This window comes from Culex pipiens, chromosome 2 (assembly GCF_016801865.2).
Source record: "Culex pipiens pallens isolate TS chromosome 2, TS_CPP_V2, whole genome shotgun sequence".
Classification (NCBI taxonomy): domain Eukaryota; kingdom Metazoa; phylum Arthropoda; class Insecta; order Diptera; family Culicidae; genus Culex; species Culex pipiens.
Window position 1 is genome coordinate 76,577,067 of NC_068938.1, and position 27,316 is coordinate 76,604,382.

At 40.3% G+C, this 27,316-nt stretch overlaps 2 protein-coding genes and 1 long non-coding RNA gene across 8 annotated transcripts in view; 2 read left to right on the forward strand and 1 right to left on the reverse strand.

Annotated features, from left to right (window-relative positions):
- Positions 1-17,479, forward strand: part of LOC120413529 (laminin subunit alpha-1) — a 250,607-nt gene extending 233,128 nt beyond the window's left edge. The window contains exons 9-20 of one of the 3 annotated variants that reach the window (XM_039574401.2): positions 4,720-5,010; positions 5,074-6,139; positions 6,400-6,658; positions 6,719-7,109; positions 7,168-7,385; positions 7,442-9,670; positions 9,731-10,804; positions 11,248-11,409; positions 11,474-11,921; positions 11,981-12,117; positions 12,179-12,410; positions 16,605-17,479. In XM_039574401.2, the coding sequence (XP_039430335.1) occupies positions 4,720-5,010; positions 5,074-6,139; positions 6,400-6,658; positions 6,719-7,109; positions 7,168-7,385; positions 7,442-9,670; positions 9,731-10,804; positions 11,248-11,409; positions 11,474-11,921; positions 11,981-12,117; positions 12,179-12,410; positions 16,605-16,750 (6,653 nt within the window). In that variant the 3' untranslated portion in view covers positions 16,751-17,479. Of the gene's footprint in view, positions 1-4,719; positions 5,011-5,073; positions 6,140-6,399; positions 6,659-6,718; positions 7,110-7,167; positions 7,386-7,441; positions 9,671-9,730; positions 10,805-10,888; positions 11,179-11,247; positions 11,410-11,473; positions 11,922-11,980; positions 12,118-12,178; positions 12,411-16,604 lie in introns of those variants that run through there. The other 2 variants (XR_008212150.1, XM_039574403.2) reach the window with 2 other exon arrangements.
- Positions 17,480-17,608: 129 nt separating this feature from the next.
- LOC120413530 (dual specificity tyrosine-phosphorylation-regulated kinase 2) overlaps positions 17,609-27,316 on the forward strand; it is a 220,987-nt gene continuing 211,279 nt past the window's right edge. Inside the window, exons 1-2 of one of the 2 annotated variants that reach the window (XR_005604955.2) lie at positions 17,609-17,869; positions 23,079-23,159. Coding sequence is in view for 1 of the 2 variants with exons in the window: in XM_039574404.2 (XP_039430338.1) it covers positions 17,777-17,869; positions 23,079-23,159 (174 nt within the window). In the remaining variant the exon portion in view is untranslated. The remainder of the gene's footprint in view (positions 17,870-23,078; positions 23,160-27,316) is intronic. The other variant, XM_039574404.2, reaches the window with a different exon arrangement.
- LOC128092990 (uncharacterized) lies at positions 24,753-26,047 on the reverse strand. 3 transcript variants are annotated; one of them, XR_008212153.1, is made up of 4 exons: positions 25,784-26,047; positions 25,660-25,727; positions 25,477-25,596; positions 24,753-25,392 (listed from the first exon to the last, which is right to left on the reverse strand). It is a non-coding gene; the product is annotated as an uncharacterized LOC128092990 (long non-coding RNA). The 3 variants fall into 3 exon arrangements; XR_008212151.1 differs by having other exon boundaries at positions 25,477-25,727; XR_008212152.1 differs by having other exon boundaries at positions 25,660-26,047.

Sequence of the window (27,316 nt, forward strand, 5' to 3'; positions counted from 1 at the left end):
ATCAACATTTTACACCTACACATTTTTTTTTTTCAAAAAATCATGGATCTTAGACATTAATATTGTCCTGATTTTTCCACACAAAAAAAACATAACAAATTAGTGAAAACACTTTGAAAAATGTGTAAATTTAGAAAGAGTAAAATTTTATGTTATTTTACATGTGTGATGATGTTTAATCAACAAAATTAAAATCGAATAAATGCAATTCAACTGCCAGTTTACAGAAAAAAAAGAATACATTTTAACGCAATAAATAAGCATTTTGTGATATTTTTGAATGATAATTTGCTATTTGCTATAAAGTCAAGTGCATTATATTCAGAGCCGTACCTTGGGTCCACGGCGCCCTTGGCGAAGCATTAATTTGGCGCCCCTCCCAAATTTACAAGCATTTTGATAAATTGATGTTAATTTTCAATGATTGCTTCAATGAGTTTTGATTTTATAATTGCATTTGGAGACCTTATGGTTAAATTCAGGAACACAGTTATTTTATGTTTCATTTTTAAAATAATATGAGATAGGTTGAATTAAAAATTATTGTAGGAATGAAGTTGCAAGAATATTTTCTCAGATTTCATAAAATCGATTATTATATCAGGGTTTTGTTTTTTTTATTTATTTTTCAGATAAATGCACAGAATACTCAATCTTGATACATTTTGCTATAACCTGTTAACAAATTTGATATTTTCTAAGCCTGTCTAATTTGACCTGATCTAGTATCAATTTAATTGTATAAACAATGAACTTTCCCGGATTTGTAAAATAATTAGCTGATTTGGCTTTAAATTTCATCAGAAAAAAGAAAAAATCCTTCTTCAAAATAAAAAAAAAAATAAGTCGATGCCCCTGTGCTCTCTTGTTCTATCTAAATAAGAATCCCAGCAAGCTTTGAACAAAAGAGCACTCCGGCATCGGAGTACAGTCCAAGCTCGATTATCCGAAGGCTTGTCAATTTCACTTCGGATAATCGGATCAAGAAAAAAATATTTTTTCGTTGTCTTATTTTTGATCGTTGAGCTTTAGTATGACCCCTAAACTACTCTAAAGTGATCTGGAATTTTTAAACCCGAAATGGCGGCTAAAATGGCGGTGATGCAAATTTGAAAAATGCATTTTTCAATTTTATAGGTATTCAACCATTCAAATTTAACTAAAATGGGGTCGCAGAACTCGAATTTTATGTTAAAAGTCAGAATATAAAAAAACAAGAAAAAACCATTTCTTTGTTGTGATTCGATTATCCGAAGTCCCATACAAACCTTCGGATAATCGAGTCTGGACTGTATAATTTTTCAACATGCAGCGGCAGTGCCACATTTCGTCAAAATCAATTAAAGATCATTCAAAATCCAGCGCAATTCATGATGAAACTTATTTTATTGATAATAATTAGAGCATTTTATTTGGTAAAAAAATATCAAGATAAGAAGTTTTTATTCATTTTTTGTGCTTTGATCATACGATGCTTGCGAATATTTTTCATTTTTTTAATTATTTATGTTTTGCATATTTTTTTTTTCATCGGTACTTTTTTATTTATTTTTAATTCATTAAATTAAATTTTATATTCCAGTAAATTATTTTTGCGAGGGCAAACCTGTTTCCTACCCAAAATATTAATATTATTTTTTTGTTTAATTTAAAAAAGTGATGTTCAGAACAGCTTGTGCTTTCTTATAATATTGATCTTATTGGTGAAAATTTACAGCAGTTTTCCTATTTTTAAACTCTAGTATTTGGAATAGCGCTTGTAAATTTTAATGCACAAAGTTGCTTAAAAGGGGAAATCATGCTGAAAATATTTCATAGGCCATTTTTTTTAAACTGGGCAGAATGGCCCGCCTAAGTAAAATGCGCCAAAAACCATAGAAAAACATACAAATTTATGAATCCAGTGTAGTAGGCTTATGCTTTGGAATGTTCCCTTCAATGTTGTATACTTGGTTGTTGAAATTTTTTTACTTAAAACTATTTTTGAGCCACTTTAAAAAAAATGTTTTTTCGACTACTTTTCCAGGGTGCGGGGCAGAATGGACCACCTTAGAAAACAAGCCATTTCGTCTAATACAACGTTGAAGGGAGATAAGAAGTGACTTAAGGGACCTTTCTAACATAGTTTCCATGAAGTTTGATCACTTTTATAAAAATAGTCACTTAACAAAACAAACATTTTTGAAAATAGTGTTAATATGTTGTAATAAGACACTATTTTTACAAATAAGCATCAAAACAAGTAAAAAATCAACTAATGTTGCATTAAACATGATTTGTGAAGCTACCAGGAGTGAAATAATCCATTTAATCCAAATTTCGTAACTTTTGATTGTTTTTATAAGGCAGGAAAAGGGTGGTCCATTCTGCCCCCAAGTGGATTTTTATTTAACACTTCCACCACCAAGCCTCTAAATGATTTGAAGGTTCCGTTGTTGTTTGTTTACCTTGGTAGTAACATCTAGTAACATTATAAGCATTGAACAAACTTTTTCGAACAATCCAACTTTTCAGAAAGCTTATTTAAAAACCTCGAAATAAACAACATTTGCGTGGTTTTGTCAGTAATTTACATTTTTGCTCATAATTTGAAAAATACAATGAATTCAAACGTGGTTTTCGGTTTGGTGATGTTATTTGACGTCTTTTATAAGACCCTTGCCCTACAGTTGGTCTAAATCCATTCTAAAGCCCAAAACCAAGGGTGGCCCATTCTGCCCCCCCCCCCCTGCCCCTAGTTAAACATTTTTTTAGTCTGGAAGGTATGACTCATTATGCAACGGTTCAAACATTAATGCTGTTTTTATTTTAAGAAGCTCTTCTAGAACTCCTTCAACTTTCTGTCACTTGAGCGCCCCTTCTTTGATGAAAAAATAAATTTAGCATTAAGTATGAATTTTCAAAAACACTTCGATTGAAATATTCATAGAATTGATTTTGGCGCCCCTAAATCATTTTTTTATATTTTAAACCAAATTATCTAGTTATTTGTAGTTCTACTTTATAATTTGGCGCCCTTTCTGTTTCAAATACCTAATGGGAATGTTATAACTGACATGAAATGTTGTACAATCATCGATTTCGGCGCCCCCCAAGGGCTGGCGCCCTTGGCGGTCGCCAACTGCGCCAACCCCTAGGTACGGCGCTGATTATATTCTAATCTTGAAGGGAACGGTATTGATACTAACTAGAGACATATATTTTTAGCTAAAGAAATGATTTTTTTTCAGTAGATTTTCCTGCTGAACACTTATCTTATATTCTGCATCAATAAATTGTCTGCAACTGTCTTCAAATATCTAAAAGTTTGCAGAAAAATCTTCAAATCTGAAATCCCTGCATCAAAAAGCATGGGAAAATAGCACTTCTAAGGTTTATTTTTAAAGTTTATCTTGGCTTTGCATTTTTTGGGTCAAATTTGGCTTTACTTTTTATGTCGAAATATGTATGGAATATATTTTGTTTTGCCCCAGTTTTTGCTTTGACACACTTTATCGTTACAGTTAAAAAAAAAAACAAATAAATCGAAAAATCTCTGGTAAAAGTTGCCCCAACCCCTCTTCGATTTGCGTGAAATTTTGTCTTAAGGGGTAACCTTCCTTCCTGATCACGAATCCGAGGTCCGTTTTTTGATATCTCGACCCCTTCAACGTTTGAACATGCGAAAAAATACATGTTTTTCAATAATTTGCAGCCTGAAACGGTGATGAGATAGAAATTTGGTGTCAAAGGGACTTTAATGTAAAATTGGACACCCGATTTGAAAGCGTACTCAAAATTCTGGAAAAAAACATATTTTTTCGAAAAAACACATAAAAAGTTTTAAATTCTCTGCAATTTTTCGCTACTCAACAGTAAAAAACATGGAACATGTCATTTACGGGCAATTTTATGTACTTTTCGCAATACATTAACCCATAAGTTTTTTTTTTCATTTAAAACAAACAATTTGATTTCAACTTTTTGTAATTGTCTGCTCTACAATTTTGTTGAACATTGTTACACTATAAAAAATAAACCTGCAAAGCTAGAAAAAATACGAAACTTCTAAATTATAAATTTTGTTCTAAATCTGGTTTAATGTAGATTTGAAAAGTACATTAACTTTGCCTTAAACTTACATGTTTAAATTTTTACTGTTATGTTTCGAAAAATTGCAGAGTTTTTAAAACTTGTTTTGTGTTTTTTCGGAGAAAATACGTTCTTTTTTCGGAACTTTAAGTACGCCATCAAATCGGGCGTCCAATTTTACATAGCAGTTCTTTGACTTCAAATTTTCATCTCATCACCATTTCAGGCTGCAAATTATTGAAAAACATGTATTTTTTCGCATGTTCAACGGGTCGCACCGCCCCTCCGCCACGAGATATCAAAAAACGGAGCTCGGATTCGTGATCAGGGACAAAAGTTACTCTTTAGGACAAAGTTTCACGAAAATCGAAGAGGGGTCGGGGCTACTGCTGGGTGAGTTAACGGAGAATGACCCAGATAAGAACTAAATATTCTGATGTCTGAGATTAAATCTTCTCGATCTATGTTATCGTTTACTAATTTCCCAAAGAATCACTTCCCAAAAGATCCCCGCGGTCCAATCGGTTGAACTTTCCGCGATCGTTGTCTCGATCGGTTGTTCCACCGCATACGACCATATCTACTCCGAGATCTTTAAATATTAAAGTTTTGTTTGTTTCCTTTCTCTGTCTCTTCCATTCCCTCCAGCCTGCAACTGCCACGTCCAGGGATCGCTGAATCGAATCTGCAACCAGCAGCGGGGCCTCTGCGTGTGCAAACCCTTTGTGGAGGGTCGGCAGTGCAACCGGTGCGTGGCCGGCTACTGGAATCTGGAGTCCGGCGTGGGCTGCATCCAGTGTACGTGCGATCCCAGCGGGAGCGTCCACCAGGAGTGCGACGCGTTTAGCGGCCAGTGCTACTGCAAGCCAGGGGTGGAAGGGCCGAGCTGCGATCGATGTCAACCAGGGTATTACGGATTCTCTAGTCAGGGGTGTAAGAGTGAGTGTGGAGTTGTTTTGGGGTGATGGAATGCAAATTGATTGGGATTTTTTTGTTTTTTAGGATGCGAGCAGTGCGCGAGTCCGTCTTACGTGTGCGATCCGGACACGGGTCGGTGCATGTGCCCGCCAAACAGTCACGGCCACGAGTGTCGATCATGTGTGGCGAATACCTGGGGTAATGTGTTTCAGCGTGGCTGTCAGAACTGTGAGTGCGACATTGCAGGATCGATTGGGCAATCATGCAACGCTCAAACGGGGCAGTGCAACTGCAAGGAAGGGTTCACCGGTCGGCAGTGTAACGAGTGTGCTGCCGGGTATTACGGATATCCAAACTGCCAGAGGTGTGGGTGTGACGAGCGGGGATCGATTCCGCGTCCCGATGGAAGCTTTGATTGTGACGAACATGGGCAGTGCCTGTGCAAATCGATGGTGTTTGGACGGCAGTGTGATCAGTGCAAGTCTGCGACGTTTGGACTTGCGGCGATCAATCCGGACGGTTGCACCAGGTGCTTCTGCTTTGGACGATCGCAGGACTGCGAGCAGAGCGAGTTCTCGTGGGGACAGATCCGACTGCAGGGCTCGCGGAATCTCAGCGTAGAGTACGTGGTGAAGGACGAGGACGACTTCGACTTTGATTACGTTGTAGTGATCCAGCTCGAAGGAACCAAAACTTATCGTGAAGACGCGGAAATCAAGAACATGAACAACCTGGATTTGATTCCAAGCTCTACCGGAAACGTTTCGATAGGCGCATACAGCGCTTTCCAGTACCCGCTGTACTTCCAACTTCCTCCGCAATTCCTTGGAGATCGCACGACCAGTTACGGAGGTCTCCTGAACTACACTCTAGTCACGGTGGGAGCCTTCCAGAACATCCCGGAAGCATCACTTCGTCAGTTCCCTATGGTGCAACTGCACACGCATGATGAACTTGTGCTGGATTACTACGAGGATCGGATTGTGTACGACAAGGAGGTTAACCGGTACTCGGCTAGGTTGCACGAGAGCCTCTGGAAGAACCACTACGATGGTCAACACATCACGCGTGCCATTCTGATGGTGGCACTGCAGAACGTGAGGCATATCTTTGTCAGAGGAACGATTACCACCGACTTTCGACAAGTTGTGTAAGTAGCTACGTTGAGAATTTTATTATTTATGATTTGGAAATTTAAAATTACAATGTTTGTAATTTTTAATTACAACATTTGTAATTAAAAATTACAATATTTGTATTTTAAAAGGTTTGTTATTTTAAATAACAATGTATGTAATTTCAAATAACAATGTTTGTAATTTCAAATTACAGTGTTTGTAATTTCAAATTACGGTTTGTTATTTCAAATTACAATTTATGAAATTTAAAATTTCAACAAACCTTTTCCAGGCTCACCAACGTCACCCTGGATGCGGGAATCTTCGTCGCGGGTGCAGAGAACAACCGTGCCTACGGAATCGAACGCTGCAACTGCCCGGCCCAGTACGGTGGCCTTTCCTGCCAGGACCCCGGCCCGGGTCACTACCGATTCAAGCCACGCCTCCCGAACAAGGAACCGGAAACGATCGACGATTACGTGGGCAAATCGCTGCCCTGCGACTGTAACGGTCGTAGCGAGGAGTGCCATCCCGAGACGGGCCATTGCTTGGTGAGTTCTTTTGAGATCTGATTTGAGGTTATGTTTGTGAAACAATCTTTTTTTTTGTAGAATTGTCGCAACAACACCGGCGGAGATAGCTGCCAGAACTGCGCGGAAGGATTCTTCGGCAACCCGAACTACGGCTCGTGCGAGGCGTGTCCGTGTCCGGAGACGCGCAAGAACTTTGCCAAGGGATGCCACGTGAAGGGTAGCGAGGTCAGCTGCATCTGCAAGCCCGGCTATGCCGGGAAGTTGTGCGAGCGGTGCGTGAAGGGTTATTACGGCTTTCCGGAGCTGGAGGACGGGCGGTGCGAGTACTGTGACTGCAATCGAGAGGGGAGTTTGTCGGATGAGTGCGAGACGAAGAGTGGCCAGTGCCAGTGCAAGCCGGGGATCACGGGGAAGCGGTGCGATCGCTGCGAGCAGCCGAAGCACATCGTGCAGGGGTACAAGTGTAAACGTGAGTTTGGAGGATAACTTTGAAGGTTGTTGAAAATTAAAATAATTCTGAATTTCAGCCTGTGACAACTGCACGGTGATACTGATCGATGATCTGAACGAGTTGACGTGGAAGTTGGATCGCGACACGACACACATTGATAAGGATGGCATTCCTGCGCCCTGGATCGAGCTGGAAAAGTTCGAACGCGAAGCGGAAGAGCTCGGCTACGCCGTAGGTCAGCTGCTGGACGTAAAGGATCGGCTGGTCAACTTTGACAACTCGCTGCTGGATAGCGTAAGTATTAGTTCAATCGAAATCAGTTCTTCATCTAATTCGACTCACATTTCCAGATGAAACGCAACTCAACCCGCCTTAACAAACGTCTCAACAAAATCTCCAACCGCGCCGACGACTTCCGCGACAACGCCGTCATCAAAACGCTGGATCGCTCGATCGCCCTGCGGGACGACATCGGCGAACTTAAAAATGACGTTCGTTCGACGATCGAGGTGCTGAACAACTACGGCACCGGCGATCATCACATCAAGCTGCCGATCGCGGTCAAGGAAGCGGACGAACTGCTGGCGGACATCAAGTTCAAGTACGGCCAGAGTAAGCCGAACCCGGAGGTGCTGGAGTGTTCGCTGCGACAGTACGATCATTGGAGCAACGTTTCGGAGGTGGTGAAGCGTCAGGCGGATCGGTTGGACGATTTGAAGTTTGAGTTTGCGACGCTTCGTGGACGGATGGATGATTTCGATCGGTTGAACCGGGAGGTGTTTAACAACGCAACGCTGACGGAGAGCTTTACGAGTATGAACAGGAGGAAGTTGGCGGAGTTGGAGCGGAAGTTTCAGCAAGCGGACGAAATGGTCGACGAGATGCAGGTGTTTCTGGATGAGGATATCCTGGCAGATAGTGCGGTTAAATACGAGCAGATCATCGATAACTACAAGCAGCTGGAGCAGAATCGGGAGAATTTGAAGTGGCTGAACGATGCTTTGGAAGATACGATCAAGGAGTTTGACAGAAGATTTGAAGAGTTGATGCAGGATGTGGTGCCGAAGGCTATTGCACGTGGTCATCAACTTAAAGAGGAAGCCGATGAATATCAGCGGAAGTTCAAGCACACGGAAGACGGCGCTGCAAACGCATTGAAAGCAAGCTTGGCGTACGACAACATAATTAAAGCGATTGTCTCCGCCCAAGAGTTGGCAGATATCGCGACGGATAGCGCTAAGGCAGCCAACATCAAGGTTCACCCACTAGGAGGAATTTCGGTAGCTGAAAGAAGCGAACACTCGCTGAATGTCTCCTCAAACATTGAGAAGAAGGCAAACAAGGAGTTGGAGAAGGCTCGCGAACTGGAAGAAATCCTAATCGGCAAGGAAAAGAAGGTCGAAAGTCTGCAGTATCAACTGCGGCTAGCCGGAGTCGACAACAACAAGGTGATGGAAGAGCAAGGTCAGATCAACCGAGGGGAAGCCATGAAGAAGCTGCAAGGAACGCTCGATCAGGCCAACATCGTATCCAACCAGATGAAATTCGTACGAGAGGAAGCCGTCGGCTTGAACAGTGACGTGTACAAACTCAAACTCAAGCTGGCCAAACTGGAACCGGAGTGGGACACCAAGTTTGGCATGGCGGAAGAAAACGTCTCCCAATCGCTGGGAAACATTCTGAACGCCAAAAAGGAGCTCAACGGAGTGGAGAAGCTGGCGCGAACGCAGAGCGAAAAGTTCCAGGCGTGGAACGCCTCCTTCTCAGCGCAGCTGCAGGAGCTGAAGGATAAAATTGCGCGGGCGAAGCACGCAGCTGAAGGGATCCGCGTCTCCCTCGAGTCCCAAGACGAGTGCATGCGATCGTACGCCCCCGTCTCCTACGGCCCATCCACAACAAACAAAATCATGCTCTCGGTCGCCCTCAGCGGTGACAAGCCCAACTCCCCGCTGGTCTTCATCCAGGGCGAGGAACGGCGCTTCATCGCGGTAGAAATGGTCAAACGGCGCATTCGGCTAGTGTGGAACCTGGGCGACGAAGTCGTCGTCATCACCCACCCAACCGAAATCAAACCACGTGACCCGAAGTACGATGACGCGTGGTACTTTATCGAGGCAAACCGAACTTTCAACCTGTGTAATTTGAACGTACGCCGGATGACGCACAGCGGAGTGCTGGTGCACGCGAACCCGGTGACGGGAGCGAGCAATCCCGAACAGTCCAAGCTAACGATGGGACCGAGCAGCAGGATTTGGGTGGGTGGAGTTCCGGACGAGCTGAGGGTGCCGCAGCTGCAGGCTGCAGGAGCGGGGTTGGGAGTGATACTGAGTCAGCTGTACGTGGATCAGCGGCAGATTGGGCTGTGGCACTTTACGTCGTCGGTTGGCAGCTGTCAGGGAGCGATGCTGGGACCACAGGAAAGTTCTGGGACGACGAACGAGCGGCACTTCAACGGGGATGGGTATGCAGTGCTGCAAAAGTCGTCGAGCCACAGGAGTAACAAGCAGTTCAGCTTGACGTTGAGCTTTAAGACGTTGGACGAGAACGCGCTGATCTTCCTGGCGTTGGATGAGACGAATGTAAGCGTTTTGTTTTCTCTTGCACAATAGATTGAACTAATCTTTACCCTCCCTTTCCAGAACCGCTCCATCTCCCTCACTCTGTACCAGGGCCGGCTGGTGTTCCGCGTGGACTACGGTGGCGACTCCAAGCTCGAGATCAACACCACCAACCGGTACAATACGGGCCAGTGGGTTGTGGTGGAGGCGGCACGTTCCTTCTCCAAGGGCAGCACCGAAAACGGCATCCTGAAGGTGGACAACCAGGAGGAACATCGCGGCGCACCGACCAAGCCGATCAACTCGGGAATGCTGCCGAACTTGGGCGTGAATTACTATCTGGGTGGGGTGCCGCCGGGTTTCAAGTCGGGCACGACGAAGGCTCCCGGGGCGGATCACGCGTTTTTGGGTTGCTTGAAGGGAGTTCACATAACGGGAGTGTCCTATGATCCGTTGGACAGTTCGAAGCACTTTGGAATTGAGGGGTCGTGCGTGGATACGATTAATAGGGCTGGCTTTTACGGGAATGGTTGGGTGGAGTTCCCGTCGCACAGTTTGAGGAAGAGAGCGAACTTTGGGTTTGTGTTCAGGACGTTGGAGCCGAACTGTTCGCTGCTGGTTTCCGGCTTTCCGTCGAGTCTTTCGAGTGACTTTGATTCCAAAGATCTGCGTGGTAACTACTCGGTGTTTTTGTACGAGGGGAAACTGAACCTGTGGGTTGATTCCGGAGCTGGCCGTGTCGAGTTGGAGTCGAACAACACGCTGAACGATGGAGAGTATCACGTGATCAGTGTTATCAAACGAGGTAGAACCGTGGAGTTGCGAATTGACGACGAGTTGCAGGGATCGAAGGGACTACCGAAGGCGCAAGCCCTCGTGAATCTTCCTGGAGAAGCTGGAGGACTCTTCTTGGGAGGAGTTCCGGATGACCCGGCGTTCGACAGCCTGTCGAAGACCTTCTCCGGACTCAAAGGAGTAATCGCCAACGTGGTGTTCAACAACAGGACCATTTCCTTTGACCAGGCTCTGAACTTTACCAACGTTCAAATGGGACGCTCCGGACCGAACATGGGCTCGCAAGGACTGAACACGATCCTCATGAAGACCGAGCCCATCGGAGGTAGCTTCAAGGCCCCACCGGAAGGCTGCAACCGGGTGAGTAGCGACTGCTCGAACGCTCAGCAGCAGGGTATTTAACGCTACAATTAACCTCTCTCTCCAAAATTTCTGTACTTACAGAGTGTTGGTATTACTAACGGTTGCTAAACACAGAAGTGAGCACACACTGAGCACTTCACACGTCTCTAGTTATTACTTAGATTTAGTGGTTATTTTGCATGGTCGTTTAGTTACTTCTATCTCTCGCTCTCATTTTTGCCTAAAAATCGATGGTGACGGACGCTTTCAAAATTAATGCTTAGTTCACACTTTAAGTTTAAACGCATTTCTAGTTAAGATAAAAAACAAAACAAGCGTGGGTGTCTCTTTATCTGGTACTAAATTGGCACTAATTTTTCACTGCTTCCAAGGTAATCCAAACACGTTTCGCATTGCAGCCACTAAATATGTTCTCTAACATTTAATCCGATATTTCCTAGGTTGGTAGCTATTCGTACGAGCCGAACGCGTTCAAGTACGGCGACAAACCGCAGAGCCACTCGATCGTAACGGTGGCGGCGCGCAACCTGTGGCAGCGGAACTTCAACATCCAGTTCGACTTCCGGACGTTCTACCCGAACGGGGTGCTGTTTGCGGCGTTGGTTAGTGTCACGCGGTGTTGGCGAAATAAATCTCTCAATAATTCCTCAAATTTCCATCCGCCAGGGCTCCAAAGACAAGGCGAAACACTTCATCATGCTGGCTCTGCGGGACGGCACGCTGGCGCTGACGATTCGGGGCCGCAAGCGGGACCAGCTGCTGCTGCCGGTGAAGCTGAACGACGGCCAGTGGCACCACGTGTCGCTGAACAGCGTCAAGAAGAAGGCCACGCTGAGCGTCCACGTGGGCAACAGTCTCAGCTCGGCCCAGATCCGACTACCAAAGAAGCTGAACGCGGCGAACAACCTGTTCGTGGGTGGCATCCCGGACGAGGCGTTGCTGCCGAAGGAGCTGCAACCAAAGCCGGAGGAGTTCAAGGGATGCCTGCGGAAGTTCTCGGTGAACAACAACACGCAGGATTTGGCGAGGCCCGGGCGGCATTTGAACGTGGGCCAGTGCTTCCCGCGGATCGAGCAGGGTTCTTACTTTCCGGGAGATGCGTACGCAATCTATAGTGAGTTTAATTTCGTTTTTGAAAGAGATCCGATTAACAAATTCGCTTTTATATCGTAGAACGCAACTTCAACGTTGGCAAGTTCATGGACGTAGACCTAGAACTTCGGACGTCGGAGGTCAACGGAATCCTCATGAGCGTGGCGGACCCCATCAACGGCTTCCCAGCCTTTTCGTTGGAAATATCCAACGGAAACGTAAGCTTAGTACAAAAAAAATCCACCAACACCCTTATCTAACTTTCCAACTTGCTTCCAGGTCGTCCTTTCGATAGACGTCGGCGACGGGTATCCGATCCGGGTCCAGAGTACGCTCCCCTCGAACTACACCCTGTGCGACAACCGGTGGCACAACGTGTCGGCGCTGTACGAGGACCACCAGATTGTGCTGCGGGTGGATCACTACCCGCCGAACACGCTGCTGGTGCAGTCCAACGACGTGCTGCGGAGGGTGGCCACCAAGGCGCCGCTCTACATTGGCGGGCTGCCGGGTAAGTTTTTCAAATTGATAATTTTCAGCAACATTTTCACTAAGCTGAGCAGTGCTTTAAAAATGTATTTTCTATTCGCGTTTTGGCTGTAAAAGAACGTAGACATGTCACATAACATGATAAATATTCTATTTGTGTTTATCATCAAGTAAAAATGTAGCGTGACGGGACAACATAAGAAAACTAGATTTTTTCGCAACAGTTTAAGGAAAATGTCCTTTGGCTTCATCCATAAAGTACGTTGAAATGGCTTTTAGATATCATTACTAAAAAGTTGAGCTTCAATGAACTTTTTAGCACTATCTATTCAAATAAACTTTTGACACATTCGACAACGATTATTTTTTTGTTTTTAGCATCAGTGTTAATTTTTGGCAGCTAACAAAAATATTATTAAGGTGGTAGATGGTGTCCTTAACTTTTGGGGCAATGACTGTCAATAATGGTTCTGAATTCAGGGTCCAGAAATCGTGAATTCAAATGAAAACATAATCACTATATGTAAAATGCTTCTACAAACAACACAAAGAAAACATTTTTTTTGGTTGAAACATTCTTAATCAAGATTTGAATGTTTTTCTTAAACAAACATGGCCGCCAAATGGCCGTTTGGGGATGATGCCTTCCAGAGCCTTAAAATATTCAAAAATCTGTATCTTGAGAACGAATTTTTCTGATCAATTGGGTGGCATTGGCAAAGTTGTATATATTGTTTAGGACCATGACATGGTCGAACGTAAGTGTATGTGTAATAAGGGCCTTTTTTCCAATGTGAGGGTTGATTTTAAAAGTTTGAAAATATTTGTTTTTGAATGAACGAAAAAATTGATGATGGTTTCATTTGATGCATATTTGCTCAGTTATCGTAAAATCATTTTTCCTGTTTGTTTGCTTTTAGAGGTTTGAATGTCTTTAAAACAAATGTGTAGGAAATGGTCTGATCTTTTCAGATGATGTCAAGCTTGGTCATCACTTCTGCAGGAAAAAATAAGCACAAACAAATAAGGCCGTTGCAAATAATTTTTGAAGTTTTAATAGATTTTGCTCGGTTTATTCTAGAGGTCGTATCAAGGTGCTCCGATTTGGATGAAACATTTAGCATTTGTTTGTCTATACATGAGATGGACTCATGCCAAATACGAGCCCTCTACACAAAGGGAACACAAAGGAAAGTGGGGTAAAACGGGCATTCAAGTATTAAACCCAAAAAAAGAAAATTAAAAAAATCATAAGATTTCTCTCATTTTCATGAAATTTCATCAATTTCAACTCTCTTACATGCATTCGAAAGGTCAAAATGTGCTTTTTTAATAGTTTGAATAGTTGAGGTTCGCAAAGCGGCCTCAATTTTGAACTGTCAAAGTGGAACCAATTTACTGTTCCCCAAAAGTAGAGAGTATTGTTATCGATCATTAAAAAATCTTTTTTTTGCAAGAATGAAAAAGTCAAGAAATTTTAAGAAAGTGGAAGGCGAGAACGTCATTTTTTATAATTATGAATGAATGTTGTTGATAGAGTCCATGCGGCTGTCTTTATTATTGGATTCCGTTTGAAAACCTGGTTGATTGAAAATCTTCTCTATTTGTTGGATCACCCTCTCTAGAATTAGCGATGTTATTTTCGCTGGACTAGCTGCAGGATTCCAAAATCTGCCAGGGTATTTATCTGCGAAATCGCAGTATGACACTCTCGCCGCAGTTCTTCGTCACCCGTAAAAAAGAAAATTCTAACCAATCGAAACGCGAAAATTTTCCAGCGAAAAAAGTCAAAAACTAGACAAAATAAAACACACACTACTGATTATAAAACAGCTCATTTACCAGCAAGAAAAAAGTCATGCTTGTGCTTGAACAGCCTCCTTCTTTGTTGATGTAAACAAAGTGGGATCATTCGATAATCACGTTACGCATTCTCTCTATTCATCACCAAGCTAAAAACTGAAGCGAGAGTGTCATTCTGCGAAGTCATGGATAAATTCCCTGGCTGATTTTGGAAACCGGCAGCATTTCCTGATCCATTCGTAATTATTAAAAAATAACGATCTGGCCTTTAACTTTCTTAAAATTTCTTGACTTCAACTCCAAGTCCTCAAAAGCCACACTATTCAGCACCCAGGGTCATACTAATGCTCGACAATCAAAAATTGGACAACGAACAAAATTTTTTTTTCGTGATTCGATTATCCGATGATTCGATCAACATGAAATTTTTCCAAAGCCTTCGGATAATCGAGCCTTGACATCTGGACTGTACTGACTGGTGGATTGACTAAACATATAGACATTTGATCTACAAAATTGAAAAAATGTTGTATGGAACTCGTCGTTGTATGGAAAAAATAGGTTTTCCGCACCACCTGGTTCATCCAACTCGGCGAACTTCGTTGGATAAATTTACGACTTGTGCTGAAAAAATCTTCTTTTTGCAACTTGTTGCATAAAGTACTATTATGCAACAAGTCGCAATTTTTTTTTTTCAGCACGAGTCGTTCAACAGCAGTATTTGCAGAGATGGATATGGACGAGAATTTTATTTTTAAAATGCTTAAAGATTGCTGCTCTCGCACCTAATCAAAATTTTACGGTTTTTGTTGTTTATTCAAATATTTCTGGCAACTTTAACCCTCTTAGTCGCGCTGCCCTTAATATAATAGTTCTATAAATACTTTCCTAAAATGTAGATTTTTGCATATTATTATAAATTGTTTGGATATTTGTTGCGAAAAACAAAGGTTACATTATCTTTCTTGGACTAAGAAAATGACCTGTTTTCTGAAATACTAATATTTAGCTAAGCTGCCAAATGCCAACATTTTTTTGTTGTTGCGATTTTCATTTTAAATAATAAAATATGCCTTTTTTTAGCCGGGACCGTGGTGTAGGGGTAAGCGTGGTTGCCTCTCACCCAGTCGGCCTGGGTTTGATCCCAGAAGGTCTCGGTGGCAAATTTTGAGACGAGATTTGTCTGATCACGCCTTCCGTCGGACAGGGAAGTAAATGTTGGCTCCGGTCTAACCTAGAGGTTAGGTCGTTAGCTCAGTCTAGGTGTAGGAGTCGTCTCCCTGGGTCCTGCCTCGGTGGAGTCGCTGGTAGACAGTTGGACTCACAATCCAAAGGTCGTCAGTTCGAATCCCGGGGTGGATGGAAGCTTAGGGGTAAAAAGAGGTTTGCAATTGCCTCAACAATAATCAAGTCTTCGGACACCTAGTTTCGAGTAGGAATCTCGCAATCGAGAACGCCAAGGCAATGCTGTAGAGCGGATAATTTGATTTTTTTTATGCCTTTTTTGCCTTCCTCACTTTACTGAGGAAAGGCTATAAAATCACTCGAAAAATGAACTTCTCAATTAGACCTCCTAGACCCATTTTTATGTATACCTATCGACTCATAATCAAATTCTGAGCAAATGTCTGTGTGTGTGGTGGGATGTTGATCAAAAAATTGTCACTCGATTATCTCGACATTGGCTGAACCGATTTTGTCCGTTTTGGCCTCATTCGATCCGTCTTGGGGTCCCATAAGTCGCTATTAAAAATTATGCAGTTTAGTTAAGTACTTCAATAGTTATGCTAAAAAAAACAATTTTGACAAAAGTCCGGAAGATTGTAAAAAGGGTGGTTTTTGTAAGAAAACCCGTCATGCTATACATTTTTAGAAAGGTTTTCAAAAGAGCTTTCCAATGCGTCCAAAACATTAAAAATCTGACAACCCTATCAAAAGTTATAAGCTCTTAAGTGTTATTTACGCACTTTTTCGAGGCCAGATCTCAGATATTTTGATGAAAATGTTGTCCGGATCTCTCATGCGACCTATTGTTGGATAGGTATTCAAAAGACCTTTCTAACGCATCCAAAACATTGAAGAACTGACAACCCTATCAAAAGTTATAAGCACTTAAGTGTTCTTTAAGCACCTTTTCGAGGCCGGATCTCAGATATTTTGATGAAAATGCTGTCCGGATCTCTCATACGACCTATCGTTGGATAGGTATTCAAAAGACCTTTCTAACGCGTCCAAAACATTGAAGATCTGACAACCCTATCAAAAGTTATAAGTACTTAAGTGTTATTTACGCACTTTTGCATTTTGGATAGCACTCTTTAAATGTGAGGAAGGCGCCAACCACCTAAGGGTGGATTAAGTAACGTTTTTTAAATAATTATTTCTAATAACTGTCATCCCTCTATCCTTCCAGACACCGCTCCCAGTGGCACGCTGCTCCTGCGGGAGAACTTCAAAGGTTGCATCCGCAACGTGGTGATTCGGAACGAGCGCAAGGACTGGACCGACATGGACGCGCTGCACAACGTGCTGCTGAGCGAATGTTTAGCCGTCAACTAGTGAAGCGGACGATCTTCATCACAAACACACACACACACAAAACTTGTAAATAGACTAGATCATTGTTCGAATACGCTTGAACGACACACTTACACTACACACACACCAATTCACACACTATGGGATACCAAATAATGTTTATGTTTCGAGTTGTTTTATTACTTAGAAAGCTTCGCGAGGCTTTTTCCTTCTTTTTCAATGTTTCAGTGCTTTGAATGTTGGTTGCTGCCAGAATGCGTACAGACCACCGATTTTATTCGTTTTTAATGTAGAAAGAGTGCTTCAGCAGCGCTGCGCAATGTGTTCTTAGTGGAAGTGTAAAAATTGCATTCGAGTCACACAAATAAACACAGTTGAGTAACTTTATAAGTATTTATTCGGTCGATTAGTGTAAAGAGAAAAGTACTGCCAAGTTAGCTTAGTAAATGTAATTTCTTTATAGGGCACACTCAAACAATTCCTGTTGCTTAACAGTAAGATAACGAAATCAATATGCTGCCATACAAATAGTTAACGTATTTAACAAATTATTTAACAAACTTTTTTAACAACTATGTTCCAACTAATGTAAATTATTCATCTTCCATCCTACTTTACGTTGAGACATTAAAGGTGTATAGACAAGTAAGTGAAGAGTATGTAACTAAATGTTTCTGTGAAATGAATCAAAGAAAAAAATATAAATGCTCGTTTATAAACAAAACTCAATCTTTAAAATATCACACTTTGCCACAAATAGTTCTTCAACTGGCGCTATGTCGATGTCCCCGGGAAAAGAGGAACCCGGCGGAAGGAAAGCTTTCTCGTGCCAGTCATTCGTGGACTGTATCCTCGTGAGCACGGTTTCTACTGTGAACGCGGTGTTTAAATTGGATTGATTTTAAATAGTCTAAACATAGGCGCTTTTGCCACTCAATTTAAATTTTAAATAATCAACTGTTAACTCCATGTGGCAAGTGGTAGTAACAAATGATCGACTAATTACAAATCATAAGCAGTTAAAAACATTCTCCCATTCCGTGATCGATGGAGTGTGCCAAGGGCGAACTCTTTGCCGGTTATTCTGCGTACCTTCGGCAGTGCTGGGATAGCTGGCGAGAGCGCGTGATATTTGTGGTGGTGAGTACGTAGGAAAATGTTTCTTTTCCGGCCGCGCCACCGGCGGTCACGTGGTTGGGCCTCGGGTTTGTTGTGTTTTGTTTTGGTTTCGGCTTTGTTGTGGAGAAGGGCACAACGTGAGTTTTAAATGTGGGGGAGGTAGGAATGTCATGTGCAGAGAAAAAACGGGAATTAGGAATGCATCTATTTTAAGCTTATTATTATTATTGTTATTCATCACAGGTGAACCTTTTTTTTGGTTACTAAAGGACTTTTTACCTAACATTCTCGAGAAGTTTCCAGTTTGTGGTCCAAATAAACAAAAAATGTCAGGAAATGACCCCATCACATAAAATTATAGATGTTTACAATCATTTATTTAAAATTTCAATAAAAAAATTATATTCGCAATTTTTTTCCTTTTAGAATCTGAAAAATGCTTTTACTAAATTTAATTAGAAATATTTGGGCCTTTATTGTTCGAAATGCTCCTAGAGAATTTAAAAGTTGGCGTTTTTCAATTGATTTGCAAAAAGTTCACATTTTCTTGTGATAAGATTTTCTACAGTTTTCAAAACAGGCCTTAAGTGCAACTTCTTTTTTAGAACCACCGAACTATGGAGAAATACTGGTTGGGAGCGGACATACTCAGTGCTACAGTGAAAGTGTTCACGTCAAACGATCCTGAGAAGAACCTGGAATCTGACGATCGGGATACCACCTTGCGGCGACTTTTGAAGATTTGAGCTTTATGTTAAAGATTTGCTGTTTCTTGGTGAGAGCTGTCCATCATAAGTTGTTAAATTATTATATTCCCCTATATTATGATATTATAAATTAAATAACCCTTCTATCCCTTCCCCATTATCCCTTTCCCAATTCCCATTTTCCCAATTCCCATTTTCCCCAACTTCAATTGCCCAATTCCGCTTCCCTCCTAAAAATATAATTATTTGCCAATTTACACTTACACACCACACCTAACTGATTCGGAGCGTTTGGTACGGTATGTCCACGCATCCTACCTCCCCTGTTGATTCTGTGAAATGTGATCCGTTCTCCGAATCTGTCTCTGCGGTTAATGCAACGCAGTAGGCCTGGCCGTTTTAATTTCTGCTGTACATTTTTGGGGTTACTCGGATGTACTGCAAATATTAATATAGACAAGAAAGGACTTGAGGCGTAATCTAACCGCAAGTTCTTCCAGGATGCTTTCTTCGGACTGGCTGCGCTTGTGTTCGATTAGATTAGATTAGATTAGAAATATTTGGGCTTTTATTCAAGATTGATTCTGCTGGTAGTTTTGACATAATATATCCAAATTTTAAACTGTAAAATGCAAACTGTTCTGAAATATGTTTGAACAGAAGATTTTCTCTTACAAAATATTGTTTGACAATAACCGCAGCATTTTTTTCAGTTTATAAATAAGGAAATACGCCTGTTGCGGCTACAAAGTACCACTCATTTTATAATTTGAAAATAATATCTCAGTGACATTGAATTTTTGTAACATGATTTGATCTGAGAATGTAAGCCATAATTTTGTATTAATGTTGATCCATTCAATCAAGAATAAGTCATACCGTTAGCTTAGCATTTACACAAAAGGTGACTTTAATAAGTTGATTTTTTGAAAAAAAAAAAAACATAAAAAATAACAAACAATTTTTTAAAGCTTTAAATGTTGCAAAATAAGGTTAATCCAATGCTCACAAATTGTTTTGATTTTTGATAGAAATTAAAAACTGATTAGATGGATGGATGGACTGATTTCATATCTTTTTGGCGATTTCCCAAACATAGCAGATAAAACTTCTAAGAAATAATTTATAAATAGGACAGTAGCTTAATTTGTAAACAGTTTTCAGTAGGGAAACGTTGAACGCCTTCTCGCCGAGCGCAAATTCATTTTTTTTGTATATTTTTAACATTAAGGGTGCACAGCAACGAAGCAAGTTGTTGTCTTATTATTCTAAAATTGTCAAACTTACGTACCCAATCTTGCAACAACGGGATTGTAGAATTAGTCAAACCTTGTTGTAAATTGCTTTGTGGATAGTACTTTAGGGGATGAATAAAAAAATATGTCGATAGTGCCCGTAGTTTTGAAGATACTAAACTGCCCATGTTCGCATAAATGTCCCATATGCAAAAACAGCATGCTGAGAAAAACGCAAAACAAGTTTGTCCCACACACGCTCTGATTGATGTGCACCGTTAAATGGTTTTTGTTTTTTCTACAGCAGCTTTTTTGAATGAGATTTTGTTGAATGTTCATTCTGTAAAAATGTTCTGACATTGACCAAAATATGAGATCGATCCGACCTCTACAGCTATAGTTATTCAACTGTCTCATTGTAGACACACTTTTCAGGAACAATGGAACAGGTGGGGAACAATGAGATGAAAATCAATGCTTTTCTAGTTAAACCAGAAAAACACAATTTTGCCAGCTTAAAACTTTAATTTCCAAAAGTTTACTAATATGTATACATTTTACAAAATCCTTACATTTATATCAATTAACTTTATAACTATGGTTAAACACAGTTGAAACTCATCAATGGGCCAACAATTAGTTTCATTTAAAGTTCCTGGATATTCCCATAGATTTCGAAGAGTTTATTGTTACCCATGGGCTGAAATTAGAGGGGAACAATGAGACTGCCCTGGGTTCTGGGTATATTAAAAAATTTGGTCAAATCTAATAAAATTTTATTGTAGACAGGTTTGCCAGGTTGCCAGATAAATCTGGGAATGCCAGATTTTTCAAATGTCAGCCAGAACAAAGATTCATCCTTCTCAGTGCCAGATATTGACAGATTTTGCTTGAATTTTCACGTTATGCCCATTTTGTTCAACTTTTTGAATAAAATATAAGATTTGAATTCAGAATCAAAAATATTAGAAAGTGTTTTTCTCAAATAAAAAATACATTATAACTTTTATTAGGCCTTAAAAAACAGTGAAACATCTGAATTCTGCAAACTTTTAAATTCATTAATATCCTCCCTTATCTTCACCATTGTGATTTGTTAGATTTTCGTCTGCCAGATTTTTCCAGATTTTTTATCGATACTTTGCCAGATTTTACAAATTTTGACCTGGTAACCCTGATTGTAGACCAACTGATACCCTATGAAACGACGATTTTTATTTGAAGAAATATTTGTTTTTGTGTTTATGCTACCCTTTGAGCGAAAATGTATTTTTTCCCATTATTTACTTTTACACCCCAAAATCAAACTTTTATGGATAACTTTGCCAGGGAACGTTCATAACCAAAGCTACTCTTTCAGCAGAAAGTTTTATTCTCAAATATGAGCCTGATTTAATTAAACTACGATTTGTGAGAGCCTGGGTGGCGGGAATAGTCTCAACATTTGAATGCAAAAAGTGTTTTAAAATGCATTTCACACTAGTTCAGTTGTTTTGCAATGATTAGTTTTCAAAAATTGTGAGATTCGACATAAAAAAAATTTCAAAGAAAAAAAAAACAAAACAAAAATTTGCGATACAAAAAATCATTTATTTTCAAAAATTCAAAAGATTTTCTAATCATTCCAAACATGCTAAAACTTATTTTTAACGCAGGGGAATGCATTTGAAATTGATTCAGCTGATTGTACTTAATTTCCATAACATTTTGAAGCTCTAAGAAAAAAAATTGTTTGCCCCCTATTCAAACTATTGTGCAAAAGATGTTAAAAAATGCTGTCTCAATTCACCCCTTGTGCCTTGATTTTCCCCAGATGTCAGAAAAATAAAATTCTTACTTCATTTAAAAACAATAATAAATCAATATCTTGGATTTTTAGGCAATACTTTAAAAGAAATATTTAAGCAGAAGCACCGTAAAACGGGGTGATTTTGATAGCCGGGGTGACTTTGATAGGTTTGCGATTTTTCCGCAAAATGAAGAGTATGTACAATTAAAATACGTGCGTAATTGTTTAAAATCATACTGACCGTGGTAGAGAAGTGTTCAAAGTACCTTAAAAGAACTTTTCATAAAATTTTGAAAAGTTTAAAAAGTTAGTTATTTGGGAAAATGTTGATGAAAGTCACTATTTTAAACTTCTCAAAGTGTCATGATTTTTTCAATGACAATGATTTTGAATTGGAAAACGGAACTCATTTTCGGATTCTTTGGACAATTTTCCACTCGAAGAAGGGTGAATAAGTTTTTAAATAATAAATAATATGTGTTTGTCAAACACTATTGAAAAAATCTCCAAATTTTTAGGCAATTTCAGTTGAACAAATTTCATGAAAAATGTAAAAACTTTTGATTTGTGCTTCGAATTCAGTATAAAATACAATATAAATCAGTAATTTTTTAAACAAAACCAGCTTTTACAAATTTCACGCCAAATCCCGTCTTTTTAACAATTTTACCTGAAATTTATATGTATTTTGTTAAAAAGCTTATAAACTTAGTTAACTAAATATAATCATTGATTTTTTTCTTAAAAACTTTATCAGCTACTTTAGTGATGGTACATTTAACGTACAAATAAAGTTTGAACTTATTAAATATGATTTTAGCAAGAAAAATTATGACTATCAAAGTCTCCCCGGAATTTAAACTAAGAATTTTGAACGTAACTATTTTTCTAAACACTCTTGAAAAACCTTTTTTTTCCAAAAAAGTGCATGGACTTTGTGTGGCCTACTCCAGTACATGTTTTAAAAATAAAAATCTTGAGAAAACACTAACCTGTTGGAAAATATTCTAAAAACAAATTGAAATCCTCTCAAAGTCACCCCGGTTTACGGTATTTATAAAACCATTCAGAAGGATGGAGGATTTTATCCTTTCAAGATATCATCGGCTGATAATTGATTTTTTTTTTTAGTAATTTTTATTCTCAGGTAATATCTCTGCAACCAAAGGTTCGAAACAGAAAAAAATATTTTTTTACAATAATTTTCAGAACAAAATATTTCTTTCTATTTTTTATTTTTTGTCCTCTCTTGTATATTTCTGAAATTTATTACATCGACTAACAAAATTTCAACAATCGGCCCAGTTCAATATTTAAAAAAAATAAAATCAAAGTGCACGTGTTTCTGGTGACCCAAAACTTTCTGCTTCCCCTTAAGTTGAACATGTACACATTATTTTACATAATAATTTTATAAATAATAGTTATAATCTTTAAGGACAAATCATGCTGTTTTATTCCAAATAAATTCAATTCATTTTCTTTCACCCCCAATTCAGGCCTTCCTGGAGTTCACGCTCAACCGCATCGTCGCGAGCTGCATCCCGCCAAAGCACACCAATTGTGCACTTTGCACCAAGGTAAGCATTCCCTTGAGACACTCTCGCGTCGGTTAATGATCGCGGGTGCGGGTCATTTGCATTGTGCAGATCATTCCAGACAAAATAAAACACAGTTCTCAGACGACGACGGCAGGTCTGGCTGTCTGGGCTGCACTTGATCAAATCTTCGAATCGCCCACTAGTTTTGAACTTCGGAAGCTCAACAGAGGCAGACGATTTATCGGCGATTACACACCGACTTGAGGACGACATTCTGCTGAGAGGGGTTTTATTGTTTTCAGCGCGGTGATCATCGATCGTGCACTTCCTTATTTGCCATATTAAGCCCCCTGCCTCGATGACTTGATGAATGCATTAATTTTATTGTGGTGGAAAGTCGTTCGTCTTTGGTGACATTGAGCTATCGAGCAAATCTTGCGTTAAGTTAAGTTTCTATAGAATTGTTGGAACTACAACAATTAACAGTCACTAAAGATTTACTGGAATCTTGGAAAACCAGATAAATTTAATCATATTCAACTTCATTCTACATTAAAACAAACAGTCCAATCACGTTCACATAGCGTTGCTTCCTTTGAGAAATGGCCTCCAAGCTAGTTCGAGGCAATAAATGATTAACTTTGAGACAAAGTTAACCCCATAAAATCCAAACACTACCGAGAACCTACGACGCTGGGCAACTTTGTCATCCGGTGAACTTTGACTTTTTGATGGCCGCCACCATACTGTACCATACAAAATATATACGGAGAGGAAAACTTTGCAAACAACTGCAATAATTCTTTTTATACTTGTTTCGATGGCGGTTTTTTGCTTTGTTTTGTCGACGGAAAGGGTTGAACCATTACGGGATGAACGTAACTAATTTGTTTACAGTTGTATCGATTTTTGTCCTGGCTAAACACTGTTCACCCATTAAAGAAACGACGTTTTATTTTTCTGTGATATTACGCTGCCAAAAATAAAACCTAACCATCACAAGTGTAACACCAAAGTAATTGTGTCGATTAAAACGATTAATAATTCATCACCTGTTGCATTATTTTGGCGATGACGCCGATTGAGGTAACACCTGTTCGTGTAACAGGTCAATTTAAAAAAAGTGCGATTTTCTTTTTCACCCGCAAAACCACAATCAAAATCCAAACAAACGGGGTACTGATTAAAGCATCACCACCACACACTCTTTCACTTTAATTAATTACCGGCGATCAAATCTCGGCCAAACTTGAGCTCCTCGTGTTCATGACAAAGAGCCATGTAATCTCCTCACTGTCACTGACGATGTAATACGTGCCATCAAACTTAAAAGCAGTTATGTCTGTGGACACTGTCGTAGAATTAGTCGGAGGGGAAGCCATGCGAAGAGGAGCGTTTAGCGATTTTGAAAGTTAAATTTGGAAAGCAGTTATGAAAATAACTGTGAAACAAATGTTATTAAAATATAATTCTAGATACTTGAAAACAAAATTCATGTTTTTCAAACATGTTGTTCAAAAAATGTTGTAAATTTCTTTGTGTACTACTCTTTTATTACAGTTTAGCAATTCTCTCAGATTTCGGTCATTAGATTTTTGTTGTATTTTTTAATCAGGCTGAAACTTTGTCACCAGCTAACCAATATGAAGCATGAATACTGTACAACAAAAGAATTACCAACTCACCAGAATTGCGCTGCTCCTTATCCACAGCCCCGAGTTGGAGAGGTTCGCGTTCGCTGGTTGAAGATCCTTCGAAATTCACCCCTTGTCATCGCCCAAAACCGAAAAAATTAGAAAATACAAATCACAATTACTGTTAGAACTCATCACGCCGCCTTGCGGCAATTTTATTTAAGAAATAGGAAAAATTCAGCGCTTTTGTAATCAAATATATTCAACTTTTTGGATGATCATCGTGAAAATGGGGCAATATGCCAAAAACCGGCCAAAAAAAGAAGGCGAATGCGCCGGCCAAAACTAAATCTAAGGATTAATGGTTAAATCTAAGGTGTGTGAGTGTCAGAGTAGTGTGAAAGTGTATCCCACGAAGGTGTGCGCCGCCTTTGTGCCACTTCCGGCACCCATGGCAACCCAGCTTCAACGGCAGCCTGGCAACCGCGTCAGCCCGGCCTTCGATCGGCCTCGAGGGCGCTCGCGTGCCAACCGGCGTCTCCAGTTCGGCGGACATCCGTTCCGGCGACGTCCATCAGAAGTTTGTTTGTGCAGGTCCATTGTATGGTGGGAATAATACAAGAAGAAAGAAGAAGGGCCTGCGCCAGGTCCAAGAAAAACACCCTTAGTATCACACAATGCACACTTTGACCCTCAAATCCACCATTTTGCTCGACTCTTACCGATCTCTTTACCCGATCAGGGTTTACAGCATCCTCACACGCGGCCCAGCCATTTTGTAGACGTAGACGGGCTGTGCGGTGTACGGCTCCGGCCGCAGCCTAGCCTCACTTGACCTCGCTCTAAACGCACGGAATAAGAACCATTTTAGTCATTTGCACTAAGCTTTTATTGCTCTATCAGACCTGCTCGCAACTGCGCTTCTTGGGTTAACGCGTCACTAGATCCCAGAAATCAGCCTTTGTGCTGTGTCCTGGAGAAATATTCTTGTTAGAACAAACCACTAGTACAGCGGGATCACCAGCTTACGTTGGTCAGGCGCAATTAATGATGAAATTTCACAAAATTACTTCTGTAGCACTTTGGTGTTGAACACTTTTGTTTTTACGCTCGTACGGTATCGCCTGCTTGATAATTAACCAACCACTGATAGTGGTCGCAGATTGGGTCAAGAGTTTTATCAGGTCTGACGGTCAAGTCTTGGTGACCCTTCGTGCTGATCGTTTTGAGAGCGTGAGCGGAATTCGGTGCCATAAAGAGAAATGGTAGATCGGCCACAGGGTTCCTCCTCGCGGTCAGTTGTAAGTGGTGATATTTGGTACAAATTGATATGGTCAAGATTATGTGCAGTTCTCCTTGGTTGGTCAGGGAAGAGATACAGTGGACTCTCTGGCTGTCGATCTTCTCGATATCAATATTGCTCCTGCTGTCAATAAAATTTTCAGTCCCTTCAAGAAGATTGCTTTGATTTTTCGTTCTATAATTTGATAACTCCCTCTCTCGACGGTCCCTTCAATATCGATAACGAGAGAGTCCACTGTAATAAAATTATCTCACGCGTGGTGTTGCAAGTCACGGGTGTAGTGGTAATCTTCAGGTTAAGAAGATCGATCGCGCGTTTGGCCAGCGCGAACGATCTGATCTGGAACTGTTTTGTATTGTTGTGCTGTTGTTTGAGAGTACTGAATACAATAGCCTACGGCGTGTATTTGTTAATCCGCTCGATTAGGGGAAGATGAGGTAGCGACCGACGATTGTCAAACCTGAACAAGACAAGGATGAGGTCAGGTCACAACTTTTTTGGTGATGTATGAAACTTCAAAAATCTGTATCTTTTGAAGGAATTTTTTGATCGATTTGGTGTATTCGGCAAAGTTGTAGGTATGAATAAGGACTACACTGAAAAAAATTATATACGGTAAAATAAATTTTGGTGATTTTTAATTTAACTTTTTGTCACTTAAACTTGATTTGCTTAAAAACACTGTTTCTTTTTTTTTTCTTAACAAGCTTAACCCGCCAAACTTCGCTCTGCTTTTTCTTTCGATTGTTGACGTTTTAGCTTTTTTGTTAATTCAGCCTCCTGTGATCAAAATTTGATTTTAGGTAACTTTTTGCATACAATCTGCAGATTTTCCGGAATCGGTTCCAGAGTGGCCAAAGATGTCACTTTTTGGTGTGCAATTAGTGCACATATTTGGCCACCTTTGAATTTTTTTTTTGAAAAGATTAGAAAATTCTCTATATTTTGTTCTTTGAACTTTGTTGTTACGACCTTTAGTTGCTGAGATATTGCCATGCAAAGGTTCAAAAACAGGAAAATTGATTTTTTTATTATAGACATTTTACCACTTTTATGGGAGATCGAAGTAGCCGTGCGTGAGATCGGATGTGAAAATTTTACGGTGCTAAAAATTGGGACAGCTCTTGCGTTTCCCGATTAATTCCCTTAAAACGATTTACTTCCTTTCGTGTTAAACTACGAAGATTCGGTCCACATTTTTGGTGATGGCAAGTACCAGTGATTGCCAAATATGCTCGACCAAGTTAAAAGGAAAGAAC